Below are 21,770 nucleotides of genomic sequence, written 5' to 3'. Positions count from 1 at the left end.
TTCTCAGTATTAGGGTAGTTGAAGGGAATATACATATATATATATATACATATATATATATATATATATATATATATATATATATATATATATATATATATAGAGAGAGAGAGAGAGAGAGAGAGAGAGAGAGAGAGAGAGAGAGAGACAGAGGGCACAGGGTGAGTTGAATATGAAGGGATATTATCTAAAAAATAAAATTAAGGGGTGAGAGAGGAATATATTGAGAGAGGTAGAAAGGGAGAGATAGAATGGAGTAAATTATCTCCCATAAAAGTGGCAAGAAAAAGCAGTTCTGTTGGAAGGGAAGAAGGGCAGGTGAGGGGCGATGAGTGAGTCTTGCTGTCATGGGATTTGACTTGAGGAGAGAATAACATACACACTCAGTTGGGTATCTTACCCCATAGGAAAGTAGGGGGGAGGGGATAAGAAAGGGGGATGATGGAGGGGAGGGCAGATCAGGGGAGGCGGTAATCAAAAGCAAACACTTTGAAAATAGATAGGGTCAAGGGATAAAACTGAATAAAGGGGGACAGGATAGGATGGAGGGAAATATAGTTAGTCTTTCACAACATGATTATTTTGGAAGTGTTTTACATATTGATACATGTGTGACCTATGTTGAATTGCTTGCCTTCTTAGGAAGGGTGGGTAAGGAGGGAAGAGGGGAGAGAATTTTGAACTCAAAGTTCTAAAAACAGATGCTCAAAAGAAAAAAAGTTGTTTTTACATGCAACTGGGAAATAAGATATACAGGCAATGGGGTATAGAAATCTATCTTGCCCTACAAGAAAGTAAGGGGAAAGGGGTTGGGGGGGAGTGGGGTGACAGAAGGGAGGGCTAACTGGGGAACGGGGCAATCAGAATATATGCCATCTTGGAGTGGGGGGGAGAGTAGGAATGGGGAGAAAATTTATAACTCAAAATCTTGTGGAAATCAATGCTGAAAACTAAAAATATTAAATAATAAAATAAGAAAACAAAACAAAACCAAAAAAAGAATGTATTATACTGCCTGGGAATAATCTGTTGTGCTGGGGGAAGGAAACCATTTCTTAATTTTCAGAAGTGTATCTGTCGAATTTAATAAAGTTTGCAATTTAGAAATATAAAAAAAACCCCTCACCTACTATTTCCATCATTATCATCTTCTATGTCTAGTCACTTTCATAGCTAAAATTCATGAGAAATGTCTACAATCAATCTTCATTTCCTCTCCTTTTACTAATCTATCGTTCAACTCAAACTACTTTCTCCAGTTTTACCAATGATCTCTTTATTGCCACAGCTAATAGCCTTTTCCACAACTCTTATCCCTTTTGACCTCTCCGTGGCACATGGTACTGTAGGTCACCTTCTCAGAGATAATTCTCTCCTCTCTAGCTCCCCAGGTTCTTCAAACTACTTCTATGTAGTTTCTCCAACCAAGTAATACCCAATTGTGGACTCCCCCAAAGTGCTGCCCCTAGCCCTCCTCTTTTGTTTACTCTACGAGATCATTAAATCCCATGGGTTCAATTATCATGTCTATACAGATGATTTTTAGATCTCAATGCCCAGCCATAGCACCTTAGCTGAGTTGTAGTCACCCATCTCCAAATACTTCTTAGATATCTTGACAGGCATGTCCCTTAAGACTCTCAATCTCACTATGTCACAAACAAACCTCAGGATCTTACTACTTCTGAAATTCCCCATTATCATAGAGGGCATTACAATCCTTCTAGTCACCCAGATTGGTAACTTCACTATTATCTAAAACTGAACTTCCACTCATCCCACATATCAACCCTTTGCCAAAATCCTGGTTTCTACCTTCACGATATCTCTCTTTACAACAACCCTTTCTCTCCACTTACACAACCACCACTGTAATTTAATCCCTCAATCACCTCTTGCCTACACTATTGCCAACAGCCTGTGAATTAGTCTTCTTGCTTCAAAAATCTCTCCTAATTCCAATCTATCTTCCACTCAATTGCCAAAGTGATTTTCCTAAAGCTTAAGTCTGACAATGTTACATTAAACTCCCTCTCCCCTAAACCCAGACACAAACACTCTCTCACTCTCTCTCAATAAAATTGTGTCTCACTATTACCTTAAGCCTTCATACCTTTCCCTGGCTACCTTGCTGTTCCTCAAAAAAAGACACTCCATCTTCTGACTCCAAGTGTTTTCACTGGTTGCTCCCTGTGCCTGGAATTCTCTCCCTCTTCATCTTCACCTCCTGGCTTCAAGTCCTGGCAAAAATCTATTCTTTAACAAGAAGCCTTCCCCAAGAATGACTTCCCTCTATGAGTATCTCAAATTTATCCTGTACATTGTCTGTATATAGTTGTTCGCATATCGTCTTCCCCATTAGACTGTGAGTTCCTTGAAAGTAAGAACTGTCTTTTGCCTTTCTTCACATTCCCAATGCATCAATACTGTTCTGGCACATAGTGCAGGCACCTAATAAATTTACTGACTACCACTGCAACCATTCTGCAAGAACGTGTATTCTTATAACATTCTTGTCTTTGCCCTGAAATACGAAGTGACTAGCCCAGAATCACATAGGCCATATATGTCAGAGGCTAGACTTGAACCCAAGTCTTTCTTACTCTGAGGTCAATTCTCTATACACTATGGCATACCAACTTGCTCTACCTCCTTAAGTAAGAATCTCAAATCAACACTGCCGTTACTCACATTTTGTACATTTGTGTATAAAGTATTTGAGGGCCTGAGTCATACTGCTGGCTTTTTGAGATGATGTCTCCCGTGAATTTGCTTTTGCTTGCTTTTCTTCCTCCTCCCCATGGTATCTAGCTTAGTAGGCAAGAGATACATCAGCAGTTTTCTTCCTCTTCTCTTCTTACATTTTAGTTCTTTTGAATAGACTTACAAGGATCCATAAAAACACACTGTTAAAAGGCATCCCTGGCAGATTGACTGTCATTGTTATGCTTTAAAGCCCAGGGTCCAGAAATCCAGTCATCTTCTGAAACATCATCAAAAACACCAGTTACTTGTCCACTCACTAAATCTGCTTTCCTCTCCAAGCCCTTATCTTAGAGAAATGTTTGCATAGATGATTTCATTTAAGCCCCACAGCTATTATTGTCCCATTTTACAGCTAAAGAAACTGAGATTCAAACAGGTTAAATGACCAGCAAGGATTCATACTCTAGGAATTTTTTTCCAAATCATATTATTTCTGCTCATGTTCATCACCAGAAGTATGCAGTAGCAAATATCTAGTTTGACAAAACTTGATGATTCTTAGTCTAATCTTAGAGACCTGCTTTAGGAATCAATCAATAACCAACATTTATTAAGTGCTTACTATGTGTCAGAAACTATGGCACTGTGCTAAGTGCTAGAAGATACAAAAAGGGGCAAAAAGTAACAGTCCCTGCCTTTGAGGAGGTTAACAATCTAATGAGGAAGACGACACTAAACAAATATTTACAAAGCAAGTTATATAAAGGATAAATAGGAAGGTAGATGATCTCTCATTTGATAGGACCTGTTACAAAGAAAAAAAAGTTTCTGCTCTCAAGTAGCTCACATTCTAATAGGGGAAACACATAATTGATTTTTCAGCTACACAGATAGATGGAAAAGCCTAGCGATGTTTAGGCTGCAATAACAAGGCAGATAGTAACATATCTTCTTTGGTTTCATTTCCCTTAATAAAACCATAGTCATTTCTGATGTTCAACTATTTGAAAGTGTTAAGGAATTTGGAAGTGAGAAATTTCTTTTCTAGGTTTTCAAACAGCTTTGGCTGCTGAGGAAACAAAAGCTGGAGCAATAGAAGAGATAGTAACCAGGTCAAATTTCCACAAGGGTTCCTTCTTTGGACAGTGTAATGTTAATGGGGTATGAAGATTTTTCCCCATCCATTAATAGGCCTATGTGACCTGCCTTGAGCTCTGGCCCAGATCACAGCTGTGATACATCTTGAATAACAGAGCCCATTAGGGGAGGAGCTTGCTTAGGGGAGGTTTGCTCCTAGGAAGGCTCTCACACCTTTTGGTAGTAAGCTAATTAGGCACTGAGTCACAAGGGTTGTGATGCCTTCTGGCTCTGAACCTATTAGCCAAAAGTGTATATATATTCTGAAGCAAGGTGTGGCTTTGGGGGTTTGATTATGAGAAGGATCTTTTGATTTCCAGGTCAAGACTCTGAGTAGCTGTATATTCAAAGCTCCCCGACTACTCAGACGTAAAGGCTCCCTCGATCCAGTGATGTATGTAAAGTACATAGCAATACTGCTTCGATCAGGCAGTCAAGAATCCTGTCTGTTGTTCTTTGTGCTAATTTCTCTGACTGTATTTTCTCTGATGTTCAGGGTGCTGACCCTTTCCCTGAACTAGTGAATGTAGTTAAAAGTAGGATTGTTAACCCCTTTTAAGCAGTCTTTCTTAGAAAAGCAGATCTAAGAACCTGTGCTAGCAGCCATCTTGGGCGTGCCAGTGTGGTTGCTGCTATAGAGACAATGATCGCAGGAGTAATCTAGGGAGAGATGGGTACTGTGTTCCTGAACTCTGGAGTTGACCTGCCCATTGGTGATAGTAAGCAGGTGAGTGGTAGCAAGTCCCACCTCCACAAGGGTCACTTGCACAGGCACAAGAAAAAGCAGCGTCAATGGCGTTGGGAGGTGGAGGGACAGTGTCTTGCTCTTCCTAGAGGTCTTGGGCATAGGGTTCTGGATTGTTTCTACTGGGGTCTGAGGGGAGGTGCATGTTTGACTCACTTGACATGTACTACTTCTTAAAAGATAAACAGCTACTTCCTCATCCCAGGGTTAATCTCCCTGCACTTCAGAGAGGGCCTTATATTTGTTATTTAGCTTCCAAGGGTTCACTGGTCCTTGTTCCCTTGTTCCTATGTCTCACTCATTTACCTTCTAGCTTCCTGACACATATATAAGCATTTCCATCTGACTGAGATCTTTTTGCCTTCTTTATTTTACAATGTAGGCTTTCTCCCATTTTTTTTAAAAAAGGGAACATTTAATTCTCCTTGATAACTCAGAAAGCAGAAAAGCATTCATCAAGTCCCTTTACCTTTTTGTCTAGCAGGAAAAATTCATCTGTACTTTAATAACAATCACTTGGCCAGGGAAGAAATACAAACATTTCACACTTTATGTAGGTGATGGCAAATTTCTTCCTGTTTTTATTCTTGCTAGAAATAAGCAAATTTCAATTTGGGCCAATGAAAATTTTAAAAATTTTGACAGGTTTCTAGATTAGTATATTCAGATGAATGCTGTGAACTTAGTATATGAGGATTTCATCAACATATTATAAAAAACCAAACTATTAATGGTATCCTTTAAGACAAGATGGAGAAATCTTGAATGTAGTTATGTAGAAAGAACAAGGTTCGTAAAGCAGGGTTGTGTGGCAGCGTCCTGACTTTAGAGCCAAAAGACTTGGCTTCAAAGCTTCTTAGGCTAGGGGCTATTTAACACCTGGGACTTTACCTCTCCAAGCCTCTATTTCCTCATCTGTAAAACAAGGGGCTTCAAAGATTCCAGCAACTGAATTAAGAATTTATTACTGAACAAAATTTCTTGGAATAACTTTTGGAAAGCAGTCTGTCAGAAATTAGGTATAGATCAGTATCTCACACCATATACCAAGATATGCTCCAAATAAAAATTAGAAGGGAAACATTTTACTGGGGAATAAAGAATCCTTACAGCATGTTTCTCTGATAAAGGTCTCATTTCCAAGATAATTTATAATTTATAACAACAAGAACCATTCCCTCATAGAGAAATGGTTAAAGGGTATGTACAGGCAGTTTTCAAAGGAAGAAATACAAGCTACCAAGAACTATGTTAAAAAAAAATGTGGCAAATCACTAATAATAATTACAGAAATGCAAATTAAAGAAGCTCTGAGGTTCCAGTCAAAAACAATCAAACTGGCAAGGATGACAAAAGGGAAAATAAATGTTGAAGGGTCTGTGGTGGGGGAAAGGCACAATAATGCACTGCTGGCAAAGTTGTGAAATGATATATAGCTGTTAAATGAAATTTGGAACTATAGCCCCCAAATCACTGAACTCTGTAAAGCCTTTGACTGAATGACGCTACTACAAGGACTATACCCTAAAGAAGTCAAAGAAAGAGGAAAAGGACCAATATGGACAAAAATGTTTATACCATCTCTTTTCATAGTGGCAAAGAACTACAAATTAACAGTCTGGTGAACAAATTTGCTATACGAATGTAACAGGATATTGCTGTGTCAGAATAAATGAATAAAGGGAGAATTCGAAGAAACTTGAGAGGTTTTTATGAATTGATGGAGAACAAATCGAGCAGAAGCTAGAAAACAATTTATTCAATAACAATGACCCTGTAAAGACAAACAACTCAATGACCAACAACAGATCCAGAGGACCAATAATGAAGAAGGCTACCCACCTACTGACAGAGAGATAGTGGATTCAAGATGCAGAATAAGACATATATTTTAGGACACTTGCCAATGCAGGAATCAGTTTTGTTTGAATGTGTATATTTGTAATAAGGGCTTTGTTTTTCTTTTCTGTTCAATTCAGGGGTGGAATGGGAAGGAGATAGGGACAGGGTTCCAGCTCCAAGAAAAAATAAGAAAATAGAAGGAGAAAGAATGAGAAAGAATTCCAAACAAACAAGGCATCTCAATTGCTATTTTTCCTCAATGGAGCTACTCTACAGTATTTAACTTTGGAGACTAGTTAAGTTCCTCCTGTAATTTCTACTGATTAGGTTCAACTCTAGGTACCACATCTTAGGAAGGACACTAAAAAGGCAGAGTTTATTCACAGAAGGATGGTCAGAATGGTGAGAAGATCTGAAACTATACCATCTAAGTTTTTTAATGGTATCCTTCTGGACAAAATGGAAAGATTTGGCCATGTAGATGAAATAATTAGGTGAAACCAGAACTAGTGAAAGGCTGGATCCAAGGAACAATCATAAATGATTGGTCAGTGTCAATTTGGAGAGATGTTTCTGATAGAAGACCTCAGAGATCTATCCTTGATCCTGTTCCATTTAATACTTTTTATCAATCATTTGTGTGAACAGCTGACATGCATTATCAAATTTGCAGATGACACAAATTTGGGAGAGATAATTAACATACAAGATGACAGAGTCACGATCCAAAAATATCTCAACTGCTTAGAATGGGAAGCAAAATCTAACAGAGATAAATAACGTTTTATACTTGAGTTCAAGGTACCAACTTCATAAGTGTGACACTGAGTGTGCTTGACTAGACTGTTTAAGTGAAAAAGACCTCTGTTTTTGTTTGTTTTTTAAAGTAGAGCATAAGGTCAACAAAAGTCAATAATGTGCCACAGCAGCAGGCAAAAAAAAAGTGAACATAACCCCTTGGGATACATGAAGAGAAGCACAGTATGCTAATGCTGATGCTACAACTTACTACTAATAGCTGACATTTATATAGTGCTTTAAAGTTTGCAAAGCATTTTTGATACATTATCTCATTTTGATCCTCACAACAACCTTTTAGAGGGCAAGTGATATTATTATTCACATTTCACATATGAAGAAAATGAGGCTCAGAGAGATTAAGTGACAAGTCTTCTTGACTCCAAGTCCAGAGCTCTATCTACTACAGCATACTACCTGTGATTACTATAATAAAGCTGCTTTTTTATTAGTCTCATTAGTCTTCTAAGACTCTGAGTATTAGGAAATAGCAAAGCTTTGTTTAATAGGGATGAAATTTAAATTTTCTTCCTTTAATAATGCATTCCATTCCTGATTAGTAAATAGCTCCTCTTATGCTACTTCTGGCTTCTATAGAAGCAGGGTCATATTTTGATTGTTCAGCTCTTCTCTGAACTTTTTCCTATATTCTCTCCTTTGAAGCACAGTCCTTAAAAGAAGTTATGAAGCTAGCCACAAAGCCAGGACCTGCCCCTTAATTTATAATTGCAGGTAACCTCCCTCAGAGCAAATTAACTTGAGCTCTAGGCACTCTGAGACTTCAAATTACAGCAAAAGTTCAGAAAGATTTGTTTTAGAAGAGGGAGTTTCCTCTCCTGGGAATTATTTATATTATTAAAATCACAGGTCCAGTATCTTTCTAGATTTGTTCTATAATATACCAGCTTTCTACTGCCTCATACCCTATTGTGCATATCTATAAAATGCTTACGAAAAAAAAAAAACTCTTACCACATATTTAAATTGTTAGGGCTCATCTGGAGGCTCTGATTCCTCTGTGGTTACTTTAGTTGGTACTTCCATATTTGACATGTTTATGTTTAATGTAATTCAGCAGTTCACTTGATGTTAAATGACAAATCTCTAAAAAGGCTTCTTCAAAGATTATTTCCAAGAACTCATTAACTTGTATGAACTTGTATTTCCAATTGTTTGGCTGAAGAGCACCACAGTGCCAGAGATAGTAGGGAATAAGAGAAAAAATACTATTTGTGTAGTCAAAGGACCTCAGCTTTAAATGTAACATCTTCTATTTATCTGGATGACCTTAGTCAAGTCACTTTACCTTCTACCTGGGTTCAGATTCTCCGTCTATAAAAAGGGGAAGACATAGGAAGGTTTGGCTGAGTTATTTCTAACGTCTCTCTAGCTATCATTTTATTCACTTAAAATTACTCAAAAGGAAACTTAGAAGTTAGTGGAAATAAAACACGTGATTTTCTAGCAACCACCACAAAACTTTTTTGATCCTTATTGTGGCTTGGGGATGAGCCTAGGTCTTGTCTTCAAAGGCTTTATCAGCAGAACACAAACTGGGGTAGAAAAAGGCCTAGAAACATACTGTACTTTCATTGTCCAAGGACAAATTTACCTACCAAGAAAATCTCATCATCAGAAGACTGGACTCTCATTCAAAATGTGGCCCATGAACCAGACAAAAAGAGTAATGGCCCTAGATGCTCTGGAACTCTCCCCACTTGGTAAAATGAATAAGAAATAATCAGAGGATTCTAAGAATTAAATACTTCTTTTAAAATTTAAAAATCGGTACTCTTAATGCATCATCTTTGCTCAAGTGTGTCCATTATTAGAAGAGTTATAGCCATATTAACATTCTTACTATAAATGAAAGTAGAAGAAAAAGTAGGTACAGCTAATTGGAAGGTCAACCCAAAAATTCTCAGAGGGAGAAATAAAGGAGATCAATAATTTGGTTTCGGAAGTACAGTGGTATAGTGGAAAGAACACTGAAATTTCAGTCAAGAAACAGGATTCAAACCCAGCTCTCACACTTTTTGGATATATGTGACCATAGGTAAGTATCTGTTTTAACTTCTCTAGGCCTCAGTTTCCTCATCTGCAAAAAGGGATTAACAGCATTGCTATAACCTAATAGGGCTGTTGTGAGAAAAGCACTCCGTAAATTTTATAATGTTAAATGTGTGTTACGTTCCTCCTTATCATCATGTGGTCAAAGGCTGTTAAGAAACATTTCCTGAGACTGGTTTTTTCATCTTGTTCATAATGATCATAAGTAAACAGACTATTGTAAAGATAGCTAAAAGTAGTTTTAAAAGAGAACTATGTACCAATATTTATTGCAGAAGAAGAGACATAGAAAGTCTAAAAATTTGTCAATATCCTCCTAATGAAGTCACTATATACTAAACGATCTAAATGTGATGGTTCATGCAAGAGAAGACAGCAAAAATTATTTTGGAAAATACAGTTCAGTACCAAGAAATGAAAGGGGCTAAGGGCTTACAGATTAAGAAACATCTCTAAATAGCATCAGAATTATGTAAAAAATATTCATAGTTACAAGAAACAGTAAAGCATGATTTTGGACAAATATCGATTTATTATTGTGATCAAGGGAGCAAGTGGAGCTGAGAACCACAGTACCATGTCTTTTCTTTTGCATAACATCTAACATATAGTGGGCAATGACTAAACAAGCTGGACAAATTCTCATTTTATAAACTGAACTTGAAGATGACTAAAGTTATACCTAGAAAGAATTAGATTTAGGGCTAATGAAACTACACAGAAATCCACATCTGTGTCTTTCCTCAAATAGATTTTTATCAAAAGGTTTGAAGTTTATAATCTGGTAATCTACACCCTTCTGCCACAGACATATCTCTGTTTATATTTTAATTCAGAATGCATTTTTTATAATACAATCTCATATCCAGATTGATCAAGACATGAAACACAGAAGTTCAAAGGGAGAAAGAGAAAAAATATTCAAAGGGAAGACATCCCAATATGCAAGATAAGACACTAGGATCTCACACGTATAATTCCAAAGTTATAAAGCACAAAGCCCTAATGCAAAGTACTTGCAGGGATAAACGAAGCTGTATTGTACTTTTATGCAAATATGAATCTGACATTCTGGGAATTCAAATTCAACAGTCCTTGATAAATACCTAATGACATTATTTCTCTAACTGATTCAAACTGAGCTTTCTATGACACAGGAAAAGAACGTGAGGGTGTAACTTTTTTGTGGCCTTTTCTAGTGGCCAAGAAGAAAGAGAAGAAAGGTAAGTGCTGTCTGGGGTGAGGCAAATTACAAAATGAACCATTATGCACTAAAAGCAAAACACAATAGAGCATCAAAAGATCACAATGCCAGAGGGGCATTAAAATGTTCTATTTTTACTAACTGTTCTCTTTAAGGCACGGCTCAGGTAAGGTACAGAAGGCAAGGAGGAGGAAGTGAGGGGTGAGTGTGTGTGTCTATACACAAGGTTGTATCTCCTTCCAATCTGAGATAAAGTGAAGACTTAGACAATTATTTCTGTCTTTGTACGCCCAGTTGCTACGACATTTTTCAATTTTATATTTATTCCCTCTATTTAATCATTATCCATATCAGTAGCCATGAAATGTCAAAGAAATAAACTAAACCTGGTACCTGAAAAAATAACATGAATTTATCTTCAATATTTTTAAAAATCCACTTTCTGAATTTCTCTCCCAATATAAAAATTTACTCAAAAGTTAAGACAAGTTAAAGAGACACATACCAGGCCCTCACTTTTCAGGAAGGGATGGTTGTGGATTTGAGGGGATCTAATAGGGAGGGCAACCAATAATTTCTTTACTTTCATTAAGTGGTTCAACACGAGTTGTCTTCCCCACTCCTAAAACCAAATTGACCGAGATCAGGAGAAAAGGGCACTGAATTTTTTAATGTTTGAGATGGAAAAGGAAATTGAAAGGTAAATTCTACTTTGTAGACCCTAGCTTTGGATTCCTTTATACAGTGTTATTATTATTCAAATAAAGGTAAAGATCATATTTTTATATAAAACTTGTATCATATAAGATTACAGGTTGTTGAAAATTTATCAACAAGTTCATCCACAGGAATATGAAAACAACGTATATGCAAAACTTCTTCTAACTGATTCACTATGCTAATATCGTTATTTCTGTGTTTTCAAGGTAAAAAAAAAAATCTCAGCAGTTGAGATCCATTTTCTACAGTTCAACTATGTGCATATAAACAAATTATGCGACTGAGTCCACTACAAATTCAAATTATGTAATCTTAACTTCTCTCTAGGCCTCCTACCCCACCTCTACCCCATTCCAAACTGCCCTTCTTCTTTCAGGTTCATACCTTATTATTTCAGCATCTGATGCAATCTCCTATTTTATCAAGAACCCTGAGGCCATCCACTTCACTCTCACTTCTCCTATAGTACTCCATACCTCTAATACCCTTTACATTTTCACCCATCCTCTTCTCCTTTGCTAGATAGAAGAAACAACTCCTAAATCCCCTTTCTTCAGGAAATTAGTCCTATTTTTCCTTGTCATTTTCTCCCTATTCACTGTCTCTTTAATGCTAACTAATCTTCCCCATCCTCAAAAACATTAATTGATGTGACCATCTCCTGAAACTTCTCTTCCTTTTCTCAGCCAAATTTCTAATAAGAATCTCCCATACTTGATGTCTCTACTTTCTCACCATTCACTCACTTCTCATCCCTTGGAATCTAGTTTCTGATTTTAGTGCTCCATTGAAAATGTCATTTCAAAGAATGATAACCAATGATCTCTTAATTGATAAATCTGAGGGCCTTTTCTAAGTAGTCATCCTCCTGGATTTCTTTAATCTTTCTAACATCAATCACCTTTCCTAAAAAACATTTTCCTTTCTTGGCTTCTGTGACATCAATCCCTACTGGTTCTTCTATCTATTTAACTTGTTCTTTCTTATTCTCCTCTTTAGGTCATCATCTATCAAGGTTCTGTCCTGGGCCCTCATCTCTTCTTTCTTTACACACACTCCCTTAGTGATCTCAATCACTCCTATGAGTCCAAATTATTTTCTCTATGAAGATAACTTACAAACCCACATATCCAGTTCCACTCTCTCTCCTCAACTGTCAGTTGTTTGCTGGATAACCATCTCAATCTAGATAACCCATCAAATTCCAATTCAACATGTCCAAAAAACCATTATCTTACTTACCTCCCCCAAAAGTTCTCTCTCTCTATTGAAGCCACCACCATCTTTCTTGTCACCCAGATTTGTAACTTGGGACCAACTAACTCTTTCCTTTTTCTCAACCTTCTAATCAGCTGCCAAGTCTTATCAATTCAATTTCTATAGCATCCCTCACACCACCTTCCATTCATGTACCCATAGTCTTAGTTTCCCTTTCCCCTGGACTCTTGTAATAGCCTCCTACTTGGTTTCTTTGTTTCTAACCTATACCCTCTACATCTATCCTCCATACAGCTGCCAAAATAATCTTAAGTCACAAGAATGGCTGTATCATCACTCCACTAAAAAACTCTCTTCATGAGATTTGCCTCTAGAAGGAAACATTATAGAACTTCCACAATCTTCTTCCAACTCACCTTTATAGTCTTATTTCCTATCACTCCCCTTCACATACTCTATATTCCAGACAAATTATTCCCTAAGTTTTCCACTGAATCTCTCCCAGTCACAGAAGCAATTTTCCTTGCCTGGACTGTGCATCTTCCTAATCTTCAACTTTTAGAAATCTTATCTTTAAGGCCCAGCTCAAGTGATACCACCTCCACCCTCAAGCCAATACTCATCCTTTCAAATCCCTCCTTAAATTACCTTGATTTATAGACTGAAATCCTCCAACATAATGTAAGCTCCTTGAACATAAGGTCTATTTCATTTTTGTATCCTCATCACTCAACATGATATCAGCTGGCAGCTGATAAATGTTTGTTGAGTCAACTAATCTTAAACAGCTCTTTTCAAAGCTGATAAAAGAATTTACCTCAGTACAACAATGTGAAAATTAACTGCAATAATTCAGTGTTATAGAAAGAACACAGAATTGTCAGTGAGGAGACCAAGATTCTGGTCCTATTCATATAACTCATATGGTGACCACTGAGGGCAATAGATGTAACCTGTCTCAGTTTTCTCATCTGTAAAATAGTATCAATACAGTAGATCGATATGTTTCCTTCTACGTCTATTACATAATGATTCTACTTCAAAGATCAGAAATTAGACTACTGCAACAGAGTTTAAAAGACTAACAATTTTATGTGGGAGGAAAGGGAGAGGGTAGAGGGGATAGATTAATTTTAGGCAAATTTTTAAGGAAGAAAAAGTAAATTTTGTGGCCTGGGAAAATACATTAGTAAATTTCCAAGTGTTTTTTAGAGTACATGCTTACTGACTACTATTTATATGGCACCTAAGACCTTTCCTTAGGGCCACAGATAATACCTGCAAAGTATTTCTTTTTATTTTACATAGATTTTGTAAATCATATTTAAAGAAAAATTCTGAAGTAATGGATAGAAACCATAATTTTAAAAATACTGTGACATCTATCCAGCCTTAGAAAATAGTCTATGCCTAACATTCTCATAAACTCTTCATTCTTACCTTCCATTTTATAACTGCAGTGAAAACTGTTAACAACTCAAAAAGGAACAAAAATCTTCACGAAATACCATTTAGTTATTTTTTAAAAAGAGAACCTCTTACCTGAGCATGAAAATTGGACATAGTCGTTGTCTCTATATCTTTTTTTCCTAATATCTCCATTTTCACTGGTGAATTGGGAAAATTAAATGAAAAGTAGTCTAGAAAGTCAGGTAAATATGTAGCTGCCCCATGAACAATACCCATTACATAATAAGCTGCAGAGTTTTCATTTTCACTAAAAACCAGACCCACAAATTCTTCTGCAAACCTCTCCATCTCCACAGGAGACAAGTGGGAGAGTTCATTACTGTAGGCATGGATAACTGATGCACCTCCATTAGGCTGGTGCTCAATATGAATGAGCTGTTTGAACTCCAAGGTGTCCAACCTTTTCATTTTATTCTGAACTCGAGGCTCCTTTAATGAGACAAATGGAAACTCACTGTTCTCTGGTATCTTAGACTCATACTCCTTCTTGGTATCCAAATTCTTTCCAATATAATCCTTAAGATGATCATCTATGATGCCTTTGGCTTCTCGATCTTCAACATCAGAGAGCAATCCTGAGCAGATGGTTTGAATAGATTTGCTATACATTTTTGGACGCTTCCTTTTTTCACTTTCTTTATGTTTCTTTTTCTTTTTCTTCTTTACCTTTTTAATTTGTAAGTCTTCTGCATTTGTTTTTGGTTTGTCCTTCCCACCTGTTGGGAAAAATGTGTTTTGAAACTCCTTATTTTAACTGCTAAAATCCCATACCTTAGGTAAAGCATTTTAATTAAAAAAAAATAGACATGTTTATCTTCATTGTACTTGGTACTGAAGATTAATTTTATACAGCACTGAAAACTTAATATACAAAGTATCCCAAAAGTCTTAGTGCCATTTTAAGCACACTAAGACTAAGTGCACTAAGACTTTTGGGATGCATAAAAAGTTTAAATATCACACTTCAGGTCAAAAATATAAAAACACTGATAAAATCAAAAGAATGGAACAATCCACCATAAACATGGGGGGGAAAAACTTAACACCAATGCTGTGCAGAAAGGCACCCATTATTGAGAGTTGGAAAACTGTCCTTAGGCTCAAACTCATGCCTCAACCCCACCCTGCCAACTGCCAACTAGGAGAGTGACAGAACATGAAAATGTTTAAGAAGATATCTGTAAAACCAGCAAAACGTTAAGAAAAGGCGATTTGTAAGCTACTTGATTTGCCTCTTTCTTTGTCGGAACTAAATTTTGCCTCTATACAGCCTTTTTGGGGCTTCTGTAGTCATCTAAGTTCCAAGGAGGAACCAATTGAAAAAGACATAGCAGAAATATAATTTACAAAGTCATTAATATTTTCTCAAAAATCAAGCCTTCAAAGATGTAAGGAATAGTAACAGAATTCCAATGCCTCCACAACTTTTCTTCATTTTCACTAAAGACACAAGATTTAGAGGCAGAAGAACAAGGCTATATTAACATAATGACACAGACACAGCCATCTGGTACAATGAATAAGAGGGCTGGCCTTGAAGTCAAGAAGACCAATGTTCAAATCCTGCATCTGACACAGAATGACTCCATGAGAACACAGGATAAATCACTTAACCTATTGCCCCAGGTGCTTCAGCAGCCTCAAAGAAGTTTACTAACTCCCAGACTGATATCATCAAAAGTCCAAATCAAAAATACCTAGTCAAAAGAAAGCATGGATTAAACAATGTGGAAACAAAAACAGAAGAAATCATGAATTGTGGCATGGTAGGCAAAACAGATTTATGGGCAAGTCACTTAATTACTAAGACTCAAGTTTCATCATCTGTAAAATGGTGATGATAATGCTTACCCTTGCTAACTCACAGGTTTGCAATATGAATCAAGTGAGACTATAAAATGCTTTCATGCAAAAAAAAAAAAAAAGTAAGGTGTCATGTTACACAATTATAAGCTGTTTTTACTATAACTTACAATCCAGGGCCTCACCATGTCCTTCTAAACAATTAACAGAAAATTACAAATTTCCTCAAAAGAAAAAATTTTGTTTCCTAAAATGATTCAAATAACTGAAATAAAAATTTATATATGAGTTTATTTATTTTAATCTGTTTAGGACATCCACCTCTTGAACTTCTTGAACTCCCCTCAACATTTCTTCCTAACTTCACTTTAACCTTTCTTGTTCACACTTGTCTCAAATGAAAAGGTTTTCCTACTTTTCAGAGCTAATTCTTCTACACTTCTTCAGGATTCTGCTCCATCTTTATTGTGCAGTCAACTTATCCTTCCTTCTTGTTTATTCTAGAAGGAAATGTTGACCTGATGCTGCTACACCCCAAAATAAAATATACTGTGTTTGTACTTTTTTCTTTCACAATTAGTCTCCAATTGCCTCCATTTCTTATATCTTGCTCACCTTTTAACTCCCCCCAACTGGGCTTGCCACCCTATTAATTACCAATTTATTGAAACTACTCTTGAAAATTCCAACAATATCCTTAAGTGTCAATCCAGTTTCTCTGTCTCAGGGTTCATCTTCCTGGAGTACTCTGCCATCTTTTGACGCTACTGATACCAACCTCCTTGAAACTTTCCTCATCTTATTTCTCTGGTTACCCTCCTCTTGTTCCCTAAATTTGGACTTTTCTTGGGAATCCATTCTCATCCCTCCTTTTTCTCTCTCTACATCTATTTTCCATGTGATCTCATACATATCTATAATTTCAACTAACCCCATTTGCACTGAGTATTCAGACTTCAATTTAAGCTTTAAGTTCTTATCATAGTTCTTATCCTACACTTCTGATTGTTTAGCGCTTGTTCACCTTGATGGACATTGCTTTAAGTTACATATCTAAATCTTCTCTCCAAATTAGGTCCCACTCCTGAATTAAATTTGTGAAATGGTACTACTATTCTCCCTCCCTATCACCAAAAAAAAAAAAGCTCTGATTCCTCCTGTTGATTCAGTGTCACCAAATATAGGTGATTTTTGTTTTGTAACATTGTTCACATCTATCCCTACTTCCCCCATTGAAACTTCCACTACCCTACTTAGATCCTTATTACTTCACACCTGGACTATCGAATAAAGTCTCCTGAACTAGTATTCTTGCCTCCAATCTACCCTCACTCCAATTCATCCTGCACAGTTGTCAGAAAAATCTTCTTAGCATACTACTCTGATTATGTCATTCCCCTCATCTAACAATGTGTCACCTTCTCATTGCCTACCAAATAATGAATAAACTGCTAAGCTGGCATTCAAGACTTCCCACTATTCAGCCTCAAAATTTCTAGCTTTACTTTCTTCTATTTCCCTAAAACGAATCTATCATCTTGATTATTCAGCATTACCTGAAGAAATGTTCAATTTTTCCTACCTCTGGTGAGGTCCTTCCCTCTACTTAGGATGTTCTTCCCTTTATCTCTACCTTTCAAAATTCTACCTAGCATTCGAGGTCTAGTTCAAACTGGAATTCTTCTATGAAGACTTTCCAGACCATTTTGTGTAAAAATAATTTCACATTCCAAATAGCCATCCCATTTAAATACTGTTTATGCTAACTACATGAAACTTATTGTAGTATTAACTACCCTACTAACTTTATAAGGTTCTTAAAGTCAGGGACCCAATCTCTGTGTTCATGATGTCCCAACATCACTTTAAGTTACATATCTAAATCTTCCTCTCCAAATTAGGTCCCACTCCAGAATTAAATTTGTGAACTGGTACTACCATTCTCCCTCCCTATCACCCAATAAAAAAGCTCTGATTCCTCTTGTTGATTCAGTGTCACCAAATCTAGATGATTTCTTCCTATTTTGTTTAGTACCATATCTTGTACATAACAGATGCATAAAAAAGATCTGAGTGAAAAACCTACACAACCACTGAGCTGAATTTTTTTCCCTTATCCTTTTTCCTACTAAACTTTTCTTAGCCTATAAATTTCCTGCTGACTCACTTTATATAATAAAAAGGAGATATAATATAGATTTCTATCTATAGAAATACAGGCTCTTCAATGTTTTTCAAAATGATCATGACTTGTCACTTTAAGTATAAAAATGTCTGAATTAGGTTAATATTTCAATATCAACATGGATAAAGAAAACCAAGAACTATTTATGATTTGTTATAACAGAATAAAGAAAAACATGCATGTGCCTTTATAAAGATTAATTCCAAAAAAGAGTCAAGAAAATTTAATGGTAGATTAACTGACAGAATTAGTGAAGTACTCTTAAAATGGCTTAGGGCAAACCACAAAACCTAAAATTAATGCCATACAAAACAATTAAATAATTAATGCTATACAAAATAAGCTTGGTCTGATACTTAGATCAAGTTTAAAACCTTTGAGAATCCTAACCTTAAGGATGAATAAATAACCTTCTGTTATCAATGTGCACGTCTGGTGTCTAAAACTATAGCATGCTCTGACTTAGCAATTTTCTAGGATATTGTAATAATTTTAAAAGACTGAAAGTTCAATTTTCAGTTAGATTATATGTTCTTAAACGCTTCTTCATGAGGAGCTCCATATGCCACTGAAATTGTGGATTTGGTTTAAAAAAAAAAAACCCTGCAACTTACCCCCCCAAAATGCTTAAAGGTATCAACAAGGTACACCCTCCTCCCCATTTTATGCTACTAAGGGATATACAAAAGCACAATTTGCCTTCGAACTACACTTAAAGGGATAATTTCCACTTTGAAATCATGTATGTTTTCTTCTACAGTTTTACATGAACTCTTTTATTCAGTATCTTTCTCTACACATGAAATATGCATGGAACTATATGTATGTAAAAATGGGATATGGTAGAATAAAAATAAAGAATTTATTGGAAAAGTTCTTTAACTTACCTAACCACCTTAAAATTAAAGAACATACTAATTTTCATCAGACAATAAGGTCATTTTTCATTTTAAAGCTTCATCATGTGCATTAACAGAAATCTTTTCAAACATACATTATTCTAAACATCAAAAGTTCCCCCGACTGAATTCTGAACCAAACAGATCTAGAATTTCTTTCACTTTAAGTCCTAATGTTCACCTGTTTCTATAATGTATTAGGAAGAATAGGATAATAATAAGTAACTGAAGACCCAGGAAAAGTAAAAGATCAAAAGTAAAACCATATTTTGGAGAGTTGCACAGAAACATAAATAAAATAGTTTTAATTTGAACAATTTTCTTCAACAATTTTCTCAAAAATTATTGGTTTCTCTTTGTACCAATATATCTTTTGGAAGGACAACTGAAAGAGGAAAGTTATCCAGAATTAAGACCTAATTTCATATCTGATAGTAGAATTATTAAAGTAAATCAGCTTTGATTTAGTCATTATCAATTATTTTTTAAAAAACTATTAGCTCCTTCATACTATTTACATTACAGCAATTGGGCTGTCCAACAGACCTCTCAAACTCAACATATATAAAATAGAACTCATTTTTCTGCCCAAACCCTCCCCTTTTTCTAGACTATTTTTGTACAAGGATACCACTATCCTTTCAGTCCGATAAGCTCACAACTTTGATGTCATCATTGACTCCTCACTCACAACCAATCCATATATACAATCAAACCCTTCTGTTGACTCACAAAGCCTGGTGCAGGCTCTAATTACCTTATACCTGGACTACCAGAATAGCCTGCTGGTTATGCTCAGCTGCCAAACTAATCTTCTTAATGCACCTATCTGATCAAGTTAACTCCAAATCTCCCCAGTGAACTTCTGTGGCTCTTTATTACCTCCAGAATCAATATAAAACATTTTCTGTTTGGCTTTTGAAGCCCTTCACAGGCTGGCCTCTTCTTGAATATCCAGGATTCTTACACTTTACTCCCTGCTCCATGATCCAGTAACACTGACTTTTTTGCTGTTCCTCAAACCTTACACTCCATCAATTAACTCCTTGCTTGGAATACTCTTTCTCCTCATCACCTGCTGCCTTCCCCGACTTCTTTCAAGACTTAGTTCAATCCTCCCTTCAACAAGAGACTTTTATCACTTTTCCCAATTGCTAATGCCTCCCCTCTGAGATAACCTTCTATTGAAACTGTAACATATTTCATATGCACAATTTTTCTAATGTTGTCTCCCTCATTAGAATGGGAGCTCTTTAAGGGCAGGGACCCATATTTTTTGCATTTCTTTGTATCACCAGAGCTTAGTACAATGCCTGTTAGATGGTAGCATAAGTGCTTAACATATGCTTGTTGGCTCACTGATAATACTTCACAGTTTACACAGGTCTTTATGGTTTGTGAAATAGGTAGTATGAATAATAGTGTAATTTCCAGATGAAAACTCTGAGGCTCTGAAAGATTAAGTGATATGAATATGAAAACGCAGCCAATCTCTAAGGTCTCATGATTTCAAGTGGCTCAGACTCTCCACTATGCTAACATGCCTCTCATAACCAATTTTATTCACTTATTGCCAAGGGAGAAAGAAAAACGTACGTACATACGTACGTACGTACGTACGTGTGTGCGCGCATGCGCGCGCGTGTGTGTGTAATAGATATCACAAACATATTTTATTTATGTACATACATATACATACTAATATAGCTACAAAAACAAGTTTATGCTGTATTAATATTTGTTTTTGTTACAATATTAGTCACACGTGACTTTACACGGTTTCTAGGAAAATGGAATCTATGTAGGACAGGATCAGCAATCATTTTAGCCTTAAATGTCAGCATTCAGGTGGCATTCTTACGCCTTTAAATGTCTATTAGTACAACTGGATAACATCAGTAAAGAAAAAGGGACAAGCAGAAAACGAAGAAATCAGTTTGATAAAGAGGAAGAGAAAAAAAATGCATACAGGGAGAAGTAATTGCCTTAGATATTACTTGGCAGACAAACAAAAAAATATTTATCCCTGACTGCAGAGTAATTTAGGAAATTGTCATGCATCATTTTTTGCTTTGAAAATAAAGAATGACAATTTTTGCTATGCAGATAAAGAATGATAACTTCATTCATTTCATCAGCATCCTTCCTTTGGGAAGGATGGGAAAATTACTGAAAATAGATCATAATGATTAGTAATTTTAACAGTGTCTGTAATCAGCAACAGAAATATCACAAACTCATTCTTAACATGGATAACAAACTGCTATAGAATGCAAGTATTAGAAACTAAGTTATCATTCCTAATGCATTCAGAATCTTCAATAGCAACTCCTCTTTGATACCTAGCAACTTTCCTATTTTCTCCTTGGCTAAGAATTCCACATCTGAAGAAAATTTAACTATCAACATAAATAAATCTCAGATCCATTTCAAACTTTTTTCTACTGTATTATCTCATTTCAAATGTCACTTTCTAAATACTATCTTACCACTGTTTCAAATTTAACAGTCAGGGGTATGCATAGTACAGGTGCCAAAGTAATTTTCTTAATGTGCAGGTCTGACCACCTCACTCCCCTCCTCAATAAATCCCAACAGTTGCCAATTACCTGTAGGATCAAATATAAAGTCTTTTATTTAGTATTTAAAGCCCTGGACAATCTGACCTCTTTCTTTCCAGCCTTCTTACGTATTACTTCCCTCTACACGTTCTATGACCCAGCCATGCTAGCATACTTGCTGTTCCTCACACCAGTGACAAAGCTTTGCACTGGCTAACCCCCATGCCATGAATACTTTCCTTCCTCATGCCTACCTTTGATAATCACTGGCTTCCTTTGACACTCTGCTTAAGTGCCACCTCTTGTCTTTCCCTTTAAGGCCATACAGCAATTTAAGTTTATGCTATCTCTCTCAATACAATGCAATGTCTTTCTCATGACGAAAAGAGCTACCTATTTCCAGACAGAGAGG

The 21,770-nt window shown here is 36.2% G+C and overlaps 1 protein-coding gene across 1 annotated transcript in view; it reads right to left on the bottom strand.

Annotated features, from left to right (window-relative positions):
• The window catches only part of RSBN1L (round spermatid basic protein 1 like), a 90,925-nt gene that overhangs the window by 29,651 nt on the left and 39,504 nt on the right, over positions 1 to 21,770 (bottom strand). The window contains exon 3 of the mRNA XM_036759717.1: positions 13,983 to 14,626. Within this exon, the coding sequence (XP_036615612.1) occupies positions 13,983 to 14,626 (644 nt within the window). The remainder of the gene's footprint in view (positions 1 to 13,982; positions 14,627 to 21,770) is intronic.

The sequence above is a fragment of the Trichosurus vulpecula genome, chromosome 5 (genome assembly GCF_011100635.1).
Source record: "Trichosurus vulpecula isolate mTriVul1 chromosome 5, mTriVul1.pri, whole genome shotgun sequence".
NCBI classification, from domain to species: domain Eukaryota; kingdom Metazoa; phylum Chordata; class Mammalia; order Diprotodontia; family Phalangeridae; genus Trichosurus; species Trichosurus vulpecula.
Note: the sequence above shows the minus strand (reverse complement) of the source record. Positions and strands in the feature narration are given on the sequence as shown.